A 13,751-nucleotide genomic window follows, 5' to 3' on the forward strand; every position below is an offset into this window, starting at 1 on the left:
TCGGATTATCTAGATTTAAAGAAATAGTCAAAACAAAAAAATTAAATAAAGATATGATATATTAGTAATATAATTATAGCAACTCAAATATTGCAGAAAAAACAAAAAAAAAAATGAATATGATTATGAGTTGTAAAGCAATAAAATAAAAATATACAGATAAATGAAGGGGTGAAAGAAAGAGAGAAAAAAATCTATGATATAGAATTCTAATATGTAAAGGTCTATGGGTCATCTCATAAAAAGCAGTGTAATAAAGCATCAATAGGAATTAATCCATATATAAATGGATATATTCATAACACAAACAAATCAAGAGCTCCGAATCAATAAAAACTGAGAAGGTTGATTCAAGAAAAAAGAAATAGTATTTAAAAAAAATCTTATAATTAGAGAGGCTCCGTTGTAGAATTCAGACCTAACCATTAATTGAGAAGCGATGGGAACGACGAAACCTGCGAATATCTAAGATTTTTTTTAAACAAATCTTAATGATTCATTAGGTGGGATGGCGGAACAAACCAAAAAAGAATCCATTCTTTTTTATTGAGGAATTATGCCCTACATTCCATCTGAATTTGGTAATAAAAGAGTGAATTTTCGCCCGCGAAAATTTGTATTTTATTGAATTTTTTTATTTTTGCCAATCCGATATGATACGATATGATAATAAAAGAAAAAAGAAAAATAGAAATAAGGATTCGTTAGAATATTATAAGATAACAAAACAATATTATTTAGTTATATACAGATAGCAAAAATTGTCTTAAATTGTCTATAAGAATACATATTAAGTTATATATCAAAACAAGATATACAAATTTCCAATAGACTAATAGATTCTATGAAATCTCAAAAAATCCCGCGATTCTATTATTCATTAAACATATGTATATTAGTGTATATTATTTTATCGATTAAATCGATTTATATATATATATTATTGGAATCGTTTCATTCGCGAGGAGCCGTATGAGATGAAAAATCTCATGTACGGTTCTGTAATAGAGATGGAATTGAGAAACAACCATCAACTAGAACCCCAAAAGAACCAGATTTCGTAAACAACATAGAGGAAGAATGAAAGGAATATCCTATCGAGGTAATAATATTTGCTTCGGAAGATATGCTCTTCAGGCACTTGAGCCCGCTTGGATCACGTCTAGACAAATAGAAGCGGGACGGCGAGCAATGTCACGAAATGTCCGACGAGGTGGACAAATATGGGTACGCATATTTCCAGACAAACCAGTTACAGTAAGACCCACCGAAACGCGTATGGGTTCGGGAAAAGGATCTCCCGAATATTGGGTATCTGTCGTTAAACCTGGGAAAATACTTTATGAGATGGGTGGGATATCAGAAAATATAGCCAGAAAGGCTATTTCTTTAGCAGCCTCAAAAATGCCTATACGAACTCAATTCATTATTTCAGGATAATAATGAAAACCAAAGGAAAGAGGGCTTTAGGATGAAAACATAAAAATGCAATTGTAAGTTCCTTATTTTTGAACACAGAATATTTTTTTTTACTTCAATCTTTGGACTGAAAGAACAAAAAAATGATATGATTCAACCTCAAACCTATTTGAATGTAGCTGATAACAGCGGAGCCCGCGAATTGATGTGTATTCGAATCCTAGGAGCTAGTAATCGACGATATGCTTATATTGGTGACATTGTTGTTGCTGTAATCAAGGAAGCAGTACCAAATATGACCTTAGAAAGATCAGAAGTGATCAGAGCTGTAATTGTACGTACTTGTAAAGAACTCAAACGTAGCAACGGTATACTAATTCAGTATGATGATAATGCTGCAGTTGTCATTGATCAAGAAGGAAATCCAAAAGGAACTCGAATCTTTTGTGCAATCGCACGGGAATTGAGACAGTTAAATTTCACTAAAATAGTTTCATTAGCACCCGAGGTATTATAAAATTATAAGGCAAAACCGTGATATGGATATATTTGTTTTGTAATGAAAATGGATTAATTAATATATTATATCTCACACATATCCCTTTTGTAGTAATTATTCTAAGTATTAGAAATAACAATTATTATCTATTTCATATTAATATTGGATGATCTAAATGAAATATATTGGATGATCTAAATGAAATAATGAAAAAAAAATAGAAAAACGAGCATGTTGATTATATTGAAAATAAGGAGCAACAATCATTTTCGTTTATCATGAGTAAGGACACCATCGCTGACATAATAACCTATATACGAAATGCTGATATGAATAGAAAAAAAATGGTTCAAATACCATTTACTAACATCACCGAAAACACTGTGAAAATACTTTTACGAGAGGGTTTTGTTGAAAACGTCAGAAAACATAGGGAAAGCGACAAATATTATTTAGTTTTAACTCTACGGTATAGAATAAATAAGAAAGGATCATATAAAAGTTTTTTAAATTTAAAACGGATCAGTACACCTGGTCTGCGAATATATTCTAATTATCAACGAATCCCTAAAATTTTAGGAGGCATGGGGATTGTAATTCTTTCAACTTCTAGGGGTATAATGACAGATCGAGAGGCTCGATTAGAAAAAATAGGCGGAGAAATTTTATGTTATATATGGTAATCTTTCTGAAATACGAATTAGATGAGAAATTTCTATCCATTTTTGTCAAAAAGAGAGAGAGAAAACACAGATTTAGAATATCACCCACCCCTCATATACTAGTGAATGTGCGAAGGGGGTTTAACTGAAACTGGAATTGGAAAAAAAAAAAGAAAAAATAAAAAGGATTCAAGAGGATTTAATTCCTGAATGAATAAATTCCCAGGGGTATGTTTCAGATTCCTTTATATAATCAAAATTGAATTATAAGCTATGTTTTTCAAAAGATTCGACGTACTTTTTATATGTTTATATGTATACGCCCGTAGAAAAAAAAAAAGAAGCATAAAAAATTCAATTTAATTAGACTGTTTTTTAATTTCAACAATCTTTTTTTTTGGGGGGGGGTACAAGTTCAAAATGTAAGGAAACCTTATTTTCTTCCAATAAATAGATTTGGTATTAACTTATTAAGGAATTACAAATATGAAAATAGGGGCCTCCGTCCGTAAAATTTGTGAAAAATGTCGATTAATTCGCAGGCGAGGGCGAATTCTAGTAATTTGTTCCAATCCAAAACATAAACAAAGACAAGGATAATATTTCCACAAAAGAGGATTTTCTATAAAAATAGAATATAAAAATATTAGAATATATATTTTATAAAATATTAGAAGAAATTTTTTATTATTGGTATTTCCAATTTGAAATTTTATTTCAAAAATTCATATTCGATGTCGATTAATATAAAAATACAATTGATATATATAAATCGAATATGAATTCTAGTTAGAAACTAGTTAGAAAAAAGTAAAGGATCCGTTTTTGAATGAAATGGATATATCCATATATCTCGGACTTATTTTTATGAAATAATCAAATATGGCAAAACCTATACCAAAAATGGGTTCGCGTAAAAATGGACGTATTGGTTCGCGTAAGCATGCTCATAAAATACCAAAGGGAGTTATTCATGTTCAAGCTAGTTTTAACAATACTATTGTGACTGTTACAGATGTACGTGGTCGGGTTATTTCTTGGTCCTCCGCCGGTACTTGTGGATTCAAGGGTACACGAAGGGGTACACCATTTGCCGCTCAAACCGCAGCAGGAAATGCTATTCGAACAGTAGCGGATCAAGGCATGCAACGAGCAGAAGTCATGATAAAAGGCCCCGGTCTCGGAAGAGATGCGGCATTAAGAGCTATTCGTAGAAGTGGTATACTATTAAATTTTATACGGGATGTAACCCCTATGCCACATAATGGATGTAGGTCTCCGAAAAAAAGACGTGTGTAAAATTAAAAATAAACATGGAAAAGATTTCAAGAGAAATAAACAATTCAAGGGTTTGATCAAATATATATATATTACTATGGTTCGAGAGAAAATAAGAGTATCAACTCGGACACTACAGTGGAAGTGTGTTGAATCAAGAGTAGACAGTAAACGTCTTTATTATGGACGCTTTATTCTGTCTCCACTTATGAAAGGCCAAGCCGATACAATAGGCATTGCAGTGCGAAGAGTTTTGCTAGGAGAAATAGAGGGAACATGTATTACACGTGCAAAATCGGAGAAAATACCACATGAATATTCTACCATAGTAGGTATTCAAGAATCAGTACATGAAATTTTAATGAATTTGAAAGAAATTGTATTGAGAAGTAATCTGTATGGAACTCAAGACGCATCTATTTGTTTCAAAGGTCCTGGATATATAACTGCTCAAGACATCATTTTACCACCTTCTGTGGAAATCATTGATAATACACAACATATAGCCAACCTAACAGAACCTATTAATTTGTGTATTGGATTAAAAATTGAGAGGAATCGCGGATATCGTATAAAAACACTAAAAAACTTTCAAGACGGAAGTTTTCCCATAGATGCTGTATTCATGCCTGTTCGAAATGTAAATCATAGTATTCATTCCTATGGGAATGGGAAAAAAAAACAAGAGATACTCTTTCTCGAAATATGGACAAATGGGAGTTTAACTCCTAAAGAGGCGCTTTATGAAGCCTCTCGGAATTTGATTGATTTATTTATTCCCTTTTTACATGCAGAAGAAGATCCCTTTCATTTAGAAAAAAATCAACACAAGGTTACTTTACCCCTTTTTACTTTTCATGATATATTGGCTAAGGATAAACTGAGGAAAAATAAAAAAGGAATAGCATTGAAATCCATTTTTATTGACCAATTAGAATTGCCTCCCAAGATCTATAATTGTCTCAAAAGATCCAATATTCATACATTATTAGAACTTTTGAATAATAGTCAAGAAGACCTTATGGAAATGGAACATTTTCGTGTAGAAGATGTAAAACATATATTAGACATTTTAGAAATAGAAAAGCATTTCGCATAAATTTGAAATCCATTGGCATTGGTTTTTTTTTTTCATATTTTTATTATTTATAAAAATAAAGGTGAAAATGTGTAATTTGAATCCTTAGAATAAATCCATATACTCGGAATAGGCCAAAAGATGTATCTAGGGATTAGTCGTTTCAAAATGAATTCTCCCTAGATACACAATATACATGGCATGATATTTTATTTCACAATTGAATCCATTTAATTAAAAAGTTTAAAAAAGACCTAAAATTAGAGATTTCTCAATAGGTAATGTTGCTCCAATACCCAACCAAAGGGCTACTATGGTACCAATTAAAAAGATGGTTGTTGCTACTGGACGGCGAAATGGGTTTTGGAATTTATTAACATTTTCCAAAAAGGGTACTGTTAATAATCCCATAGGTACCGAAACCATTAAAAGAACGCCTAATAACTTATTGGGCACTGTACGAAGTATTTGAAATACGGGAAAGAAATACCATTCGGGTAGTATTTCCAAAGGAGTTGCAAATGGATCCGCGGGTTCTCCAATCATTGATGGTTCTAGAACCGCTAATCCTACGTTACAGGCAATAGTACCCAGAATTACTACTGGAAAAATATATAAAAGATCATTGGGCCATGCAGGTTCTCCATAATAATTATGACCCATTCCTTTAGCCAATTTAGCTCTTAATACAGGATCATTCAAGTCAGGTTTTTTTGTTATTAGGATAGGTGAATTCTTATAGATCCATCCTCCGAAAGAACCGGACATGATAATTTTTCATCATCCGGCTCGAGCACGAATCAAACATTTCGAATGTATCCATAGAAAAAATGCATATGTTATCCACACATATAGAAAGATTCCATGTAAGAAAATAAACCTTATTTTCTTCTCCGAAGTTACAATTATCTTATCTGCAAAAAAAAAAAATTAAGTTCTTTTATTATTAAGTAAACTTAAGTAAACGCTCAATACCCAAGTAGGCTTTCAAAGTGAATAGTGCTTTTTGGGTGATCTCAAACCTTGCAATTCTTACCCCCCCCCCAAAAAAAAAATCTTGGAACTTTTTACGTACAAAGGATTTACTTGTTACTAATATAATCTAACCCCTGTTCTTCTTTAGATCCACTTGGTTTACTCCGATAGTATCATAAATCGAGTCAATGCATAGGAAATGAATGCATTTCCATACTATTAAGTTCAGTGAAATAGAGAAAATATAATTCAGATTATCCCACATCACTTTTTTTACTGGATGTTACGGAGCCTGTTCATGCAGGATATGATCGAGTCTGATCATAGAAAAGATTCTTTACAAGTGAAACCAGCCTATCCTCTGTAGGGACGGACCTTGCGTGGTAGTTGGAATAAAGACACATTGAATTGTAAATTCAAATGTGGCAGATAAGAGAAAATCATATATCTGCGTGGCCCAATCAATAGTTCAAGTCACACACTCCCATAATCCATTTCTTCTTCGTAGAATTCCCTTCAACTATTCGTGTATGTAAAAAATAATAATAATCCAATTTTGTTAAATTGAAGGAAAATATCCAAATACATGTCTTATTCTTTTAAATAATCCATATTTGTAGCAATGAAATATATTCCTCCCCCAAATAAGAAATGATTAATTACAAATATCTATGATTCATATTTACTATAAAGGACCAGAAATGCCTTGCTTACGTATCATTGGAAAGTGCATTAACATAAATACGGCAGTAAGAAGAGGTAATACAAAAGTATGCAAACTATAAAAACGAGTCAAGGTGGATTGTCCCACACTAGAACTTCCGCGTAATAACTCTACCAAAGAGGATCCTATTACAGGAATAGCTTCGGGCACGCCTGTTACAATTTTGACTGCCCAATAACCAATTTGATCCCAAGGTAAGGAATAACCAGTTACACCAAAAGATGCGGTCAATACAGCCAAAACTACACCGGTAACCCAAGTTAATTCGCGAGGTTTTTTAAAGCCACCTGTGAGATACACGCGAAATACGTGCAGAATCATCATTAAGACCATCATACTTGCCGACCATCGATGAACTGATCGGATTAACCAACCAAAGTTAGCCTCCGTCATTATATATTGAACAGAAGCAAAAGCTTCAGTAACAGTCGGACGATAATAAAAAGTCATAGCAAATCCCGTCGCTACTTGGACTAAAAAACAAGTAAGTGTAATTCCTCCTAAACAATAAAATATGTTTACATGGGGAGGAACGTATTTACTGGTTATATCATCGACAATCGCCTGAATCTCAAGACGTTCTTCGAACCAATCATAGACTTTATTGAGATAGGTAAACTAAGGTACCCCCCCGAGAACCGTATATGAGAATTTCATCTCGTACGGCTCAAACAAAAATACCCAAATACTGGTTGTAATGAAAACAGATATGTGTAATAGAAAGCTTGAAACTTCTTAACGGAATCCTATGATTCCAATCTTTTCGGAAGATAAGAAAAAATAGAAATCCGAAAACTATTCTTTGTGGTTATAATGCCAAAATATCAAGTCGGCTCACTCGTCTTTATTTACAGTAGGCCTCTTGAATATTCTATTATTTACTTCCATTTTTTATTTGTGTGTAATGTTCTTTTTTTTACTGCTGTTTTCTTAATTATTATTATTGATAGGAATTCTCTTGTTAGGACCATATGAATCAATTAAAAAAAACATCAGATTCGTATCATGACCACGATGATTCAAAAAAAACCTTTAATCGAAGTCCAAAAATTCCCTGAGTAAGAACTGCTGGATCATCACTTATTCAATGAATAGATAGAACAAAGAAACATTTGTCCGTTGATCAAAATAAAGATAATCGACGGAAGTTTTAAATAATTTTCATTTTTCAATTTATTCTTTCAACTCTTTGAAAAGTTTTTTTAAATCCAGTTACGAGGTCTAAATATTTAGTATGAATCATAGTTCTAATATTTTAAGAATATTTTTGATTTTCTATATTCCGTACTCCAGATACTAGAATAAATATCTGACGGGGTAAAATCATCTCTATCAAGATGACAGATCCATTTTTTTTATGTTCTGTACTATCAATAAGATCCATTATAACAAGTCACACACTCATATTCCGGAAATACAGAAACAAAGAAGTTTCACGATCAAACTACCAAATCAAAATGAAATAGGCTAACGATAAAAAACCTAAATGCTTAACCTTAGTTTTCTATTGAAAAGCTAGTTACTTGATTCTTGTGAATCTAATTCATAGAAATTCCGTCCAGTAAAATGGACGAATTATAAATCTCCAAAATAATAGATAGAAATATCGCAAATAGAGCCATTGCAACACCCATCAAAGGAGTAGTTCCCCACCCCGGAGCTACTTTACCATATTCTGAATTTAATGGTTTTAATAAATCCCCTACAATAGTTCGTCTTGGACTAGACTTAGAATTACCCTCAACAGTTTGTGTAGCCATAAATCCTATTTTATATTGATTGAGATCTGTTGACTTTGTATACCATTCCGCTGTAAATATAGGATCTATATCCTATAGATCCATTGTGGTCTTGAAATTTTGGAATTCTAAGAATTTTTAGAATTATAATGGAAACAGCAACCCTAGTTGCCATCTCTATATCTGGTTTACTTGTAAGTTTTACTGGGTATGCCTTATATACTGCTTTTGGGCAACCCTCTCAACAACTAAGAGATCCATTCGAAGAGCATGGGGACTAGTTGAAGTAATGAGCCCTTAATATAATATTGGGGGCTCATTACTTCAATTGAGATAATGAAAAATCATTTCATTTTTTTAGTTGGAACTTTAGGGGGTTCTCTAAAAAAGATAGCGAAAAAAATGATTCCTAAAGTCGAAACTAAGAGGAATGTATAAACCAATGCTTCCATAGATTTAATCGTGGTTTACAATTATAGCTTTCATACCTGTTTATTGTTTATTGGAGCTCATTTCTCGGATAAAGAAAAAAAGTGAAAACAAAGTGTTTTGAGTCGAATCAAGATTTATCTGGTTCTTTATGTCAAATTCAAATCATAACAACAAAAACAAAAAAAGTCGAAAAGGAACAAAAGAATGCTCTATCATACTATCTGTCTTCTTGTAGTTGGATCTCCAAGTTTTTGGAATGCTCCAAATTCTACTTGAGCATCCAAATCTGGGTCGATCCCAGCAAAAACATCTCGGAACAAGGTTCTAGCACCATGCCAAATATGCCCGAAAAAGAAGAGTAGAGCAAACGAAGCATGTCCAAAAGTAAACCAACCTCTTGGACTGCTACGAAAAACACCATCTGATTTCAAAGTAGCACGATCTAATTCAAAAATTTCACCTAATTGAGCACGTCTAGCATATTTTTTCACAGTAGCAGGATCACTATAACTGACTCCATTGAGTTCGCCACCATAGAACTCAACAGTTACACCTACTTGTTCGACACTATATTTCGATTCTGCCCTTCGAAAAGGAACATCGGCTCTAACAATTCCGTCTCCGTCTACTAAAACAACCGGAAATGTTTCAAAAAAAGTAGGCATACGGCGTACAAAAAGTTCACACCCCTCTTTATCTCTAAAGATGGGATGCCCTAACCAACCAACGGCTATTCCATCTCCATTATCCATTGAGCCCGCTCTAAACAATCCCCCTTTTGCTGGATTATTGCCGATGTAATCATAAAAAGCTAATTTTTCAGGAATTTTAGACCAAGCTTCTGATAAACTTTGATTTTCGGCTAGCCCAGCACCAACTCTTCGATATATTTCTTGCTGGAAGTATCCTTGATCCCATTGATAACGAGTGGGACCAAATAATTCAATGGGGGTAGTTGCTGAACCATACCACATAGTTCCAGCAACAACAAAAGCTGCAAAAAAGACAGCAGCGATACTGCTGGAAAGGACGGTTTCAATATTTCCCATACGCAATCCTTTGTATAGACGTTGCGGTGGACGCACACTAAGATGGAAAAGACCCGCTAATATGCCCAATGTTCCTGCTGCAATATGATGAGAAGCTATTCCCCCCGGAACAAAAGGATCAAAACCTTCCACACCCCATGCGGGATTTATGGATTGTACCCTTCCCGTTAATCCATAAGGATCAGACACCCATATTCCAGGACCGTACAATCCTGTTACATGAAATGCTCCAAAACCAAAACAAACCACTCCTGCAAGAAATAAATGAATTCCAAAAATTTTGGGCAAATCCAAAGAAGGTTTTCCGGTACGTTCATCACAAAAAATTTCTAGATCCCAATAAACCCAATGCCAGATAGCCGCTAAAAAGCACAAGCCCGAAAACACAATATGTGCTCCGGCCACACCTTCGTAACTCCAAATACCCGGATTCGTTATAGTCCCCCCGGTGATATTCCAACCGCCCCACGAATTGGTTATTCCTAAACGAGTCATGAAGGGTATAACAAACATACCCTGTCTCCACATTGGATCAAGAACAGGGTCAGAGGGATCAAAAACTGCTAATTCATATAGAGCCATCGAACCAGCCCAACCAGCAACCAGAGCTGTATGCATTATGTGAACAGAAAGCAAACGGCCTGGATCATTTAATACAACAGTATGAACACGATACCAAGGTAAACCCATGAAAATACCCCTTATATCAACAAAAAATAGACACTATGTAACTTTATTGCACTGGAAAAAACTATACTATGGATTCTCACCTTTTACCTTTTAGTAGATTATCTCGGAGAAAGAATTAATGTTTGTTCTAGTTTTTTAGTAATAGTGTTTAGTAATAGTGGAACAATCATATTTGTAGGAACAAGAAGAAGCAGATCTATTCTATACCCGATAAGTAAGAATACGCAATGGTGGGAAGGGGGGGTTGACAATTTTCTCTATGAGTATTTAAATATGTAAATGCAGACATATTCGTTTATCACCCAAGGACCCATTCGTAACAACTTTACTCTATCTTTATCTTTACTCTTCCCTTTTTTATGATTTATAAAAAATACAATATAATAAAAGCAAATTGTTTTTAACACAATAAACCCATTCTTACGTTTCCACACTAAAGTTAAATATATTATTTTATTTTCTTTTTTTCTCTATTTTATGCCCATTGGTGTTCCAAAAGTAACCTTTCGAAGTCCTGGAGAAGGAAATGCATCTTGGATTGATATATAGTGCGACTTGTCAGATATATTTGGTCATACGGGATTTCCCCGTTCTCCCCCCCCGATTGAGATATCCTCTCTTTCACCACCAAAAAAGAATGATTGAATCATCCAAAATTTGGAGCGTGAAGTGTAATGAAGTGCAATTCGATCGATTTTTTATTTTTTGGAGGGGGTATCCAGATTACTATTCGAAATTCAAAATAATTTATGGTTGGCTTGCTTGGACCAATAAAACGAAGTATCCAGACTCTGTTTAGAAAAAAACCAATTGGTAATATATCCACAATTACTACTTCTATCATATCATATATTTTACAGAAAAAATGAAATAATAAATTCAGAGAAGAGATAAGTCGTAACAAAAAGACATGGTATTGTAATATTTGTCCTATATGTGCAAATAAAAATCGGGCAGATCCTTATCCTTACTTAGAGTAGAAAAGAAACCTAAAAGAATTGAGGAAGTCCATTCAGAAACAAGAAAATTACATTGTGATTTGTGTTCGATCTCGATGAAAGCAATACATCAATGAGAAGTTAGTTCAATAAATTTAGTACATTTTTTTTCGTTAAAAATTCGAAAGAGTCCATTATGAAAAGGGAAAGAGGGTTGAAATAGACACATTGATTCCTTTTTGTTTATATGATTTTTAGTGAACCGTATGCATCAAAAGGTGCATGTACGGCTCTTAAGGTATAAGATTAAATCCTAATCAATCGACTTTATCGAGAAAGATTACTTTTTTTAGGCCAAGAGGTCGATAGTGAACTATCGAATCAACTTATTGGCATTCTGCTATTTCTCGGTATAGAAAAATATAACAGAGATGTGTATCTGTTTATAAATTCTCCGGGTGGGTGGATAATACCCGGAATGGCTATTTATGATACTATGCAATATGTACAACCAGATATACAGACAATATGTATGGCATTAGCCGCTTCAATGGGATCCTTTCTTTTGGCAGGAGGAGAAATTACCAAACGTCTAGCATTCCCTCACGCTTGGCGCCAATGATTCTTTTATTTGAGAATATATATGAAGACTATACCTTCGCCATAAAAATACTTAAGTAATAATAGCATGGTACTTCGAATTCGATATACAAATTTTTGTTTTTTAAACCATTTGATTATGTATCGAAAAAGTAGTATGAAAGAGAGGGCTTTTACGATTTTATCTGATCTATCAGGAACCTAGTTTAGTTTTAGTGTCACAGACTTTTTTGTTTTTAGTTTTCATACCAAAAAGCTTTTAACAATATTTATGTCTAACAATATTTATTTTAATTAGAAAATAAAAAACATATGATAAAAAACAAGAAACTTTCGGATTGCTGAATAACAAAAAAGACGAAATAAGAAAACAACGGAACCATCATAGTATTTAAAAAAAATACTCAAAAAGAAAAAGGAAGGTTGGTTATTGTATTATTTATTATTTAAGGATCTGGATCCAAAAAACCCAGTAGATTTTCTATTTTTTTTTCTTCAATGGAAAAAAATCCATAGAGAAAATACTCTATCCATAGAGGAAAAAAAGAAATTGCATACGTGGAAAAGAAAAGCCGTATGCATCAATACGCAAAAAATGCTTGTACGGTTATTGAATCTTATCTTTGCTCATTTATTTTCTTATTTGTATTTATTCTTTTCACCTTAGTTTGAGGACGAAAGAAAATATTGACTAATATTGGGAAAATCCGCATCAAAATCTTTATCAAGATAAAGAAAAGACTTATAAAGTTATATAATCAGGGTAATGATCCACCAACCCGCTAGTTCTTTTTATGAGGCACAAACGGGAGAATTTATCGTGGAAGCGGGAGAACTACTGAAACTGCGTGAAACTATCACAAGGGTTTATGTACAAAGAACGGGTAAACCTTTATGGGTTGTATCTGAAGATATGGAAAGGGATGTTTTTATGTCAGCAGCAGAAGCCCAAGCCCACGGAATTGTTGATATTATAGCACTTCAATAAACAATTAGTAACTAAGATTCTTCTCAAAAAAAAATACAGGATTTGAGATTGAATTTTATCTCCTTAATCCTTTTAATTTAATATAACTTTTTTTTTCTATTAATTAATCTATTAAATTAATAAAATATAAGTAATTCATAATCATCGGGTTAGGATTGATCTAAACCGGCTCATTATGTCTATAGGATCCACCATGCCAACTATGAAACAACTTATTAGAAACACAAGACAGCCAATCCGAAATGTCACGAAATCCCCCGCTCTTCGGGGATGCCCTCAGCGCCGAGGGACATGTACCAGGGTGTATGTGTGACTCGTTTAGATCATTCTACTAATAAAAAAAAAAAGAAACCAAACCCATTTTTTCAGTATTAGCGATCAGTTAAGATAGTGTGAATGGAAGAACTCCATTCACACTATCTTAACTTAAAAAAAAATCTATTAATAATATAAGCATTCTTCTATCATATATAAAATTTATGATTTCGATTGGTGTAAACCCAATCACCCCAATTTGCAATTTAAGATGAGAAACACTTTTCCATTGGTAACAAATGGTTACCCACTAAGCGGAGAAAATACTATTAAAGAAAAATTATGCCCCTAATTTATTTTGCAAAAACGGAATAAGAAGGTCAGTTACCCAGCTAATTTTCATACTTAAACACCGTTACTGTATA

At 33.2% G+C, this 13,751-nt stretch overlaps 2 protein-coding genes across 2 annotated transcripts in view; one reads left to right on the forward strand and one right to left on the reverse strand.

Annotated features, from left to right (window-relative positions):
- The window catches only part of LOC113853217 (30S ribosomal protein S3-like), a 2,671-nt gene extending 701 nt beyond the window's left edge, over positions 1–1,970 (forward strand). The window contains exons 2-3 of the mRNA XM_027483717.1: positions 1,138–1,351; positions 1,599–1,970. Coding sequence (XP_027339518.1) covers positions 1,138–1,351; positions 1,599–1,936 — 552 coding nt within the window. The 3' untranslated portion in view covers positions 1,937–1,970. The remainder of the gene's footprint in view (positions 1–1,137; positions 1,352–1,598) is intronic.
- Positions 1,971–4,999: 3,029 nt separating this feature from the next.
- Positions 5,000–10,550, reverse strand: LOC113853188 (photosystem II CP47 reaction center protein-like). Its single transcript, XM_027483689.1, has 4 exons — positions 9,025–10,550; positions 8,197–8,428; positions 6,617–7,255; positions 5,000–5,685 (listed from the first exon to the last, which is right to left on the reverse strand). The coding sequence occupies exons 1-4, from the start codon at positions 10,543–10,545 to the stop codon at positions 5,180–5,182; spliced, it is 2,898 nt and encodes a 965-aa protein (XP_027339490.1). The 5' UTR covers positions 10,546–10,550; the 3' UTR covers positions 5,000–5,179.
- Positions 10,551–13,751: the final 3,201 nt, after the last annotated feature.

The sequence above is a fragment of the Abrus precatorius genome, unplaced genomic scaffold, assembly GCF_003935025.1.
Source record: "Abrus precatorius isolate BTA unplaced genomic scaffold, Abrus_2018 Scaffold0, whole genome shotgun sequence".
NCBI classification, from domain to species: domain Eukaryota; kingdom Viridiplantae; phylum Streptophyta; class Magnoliopsida; order Fabales; family Fabaceae; genus Abrus; species Abrus precatorius.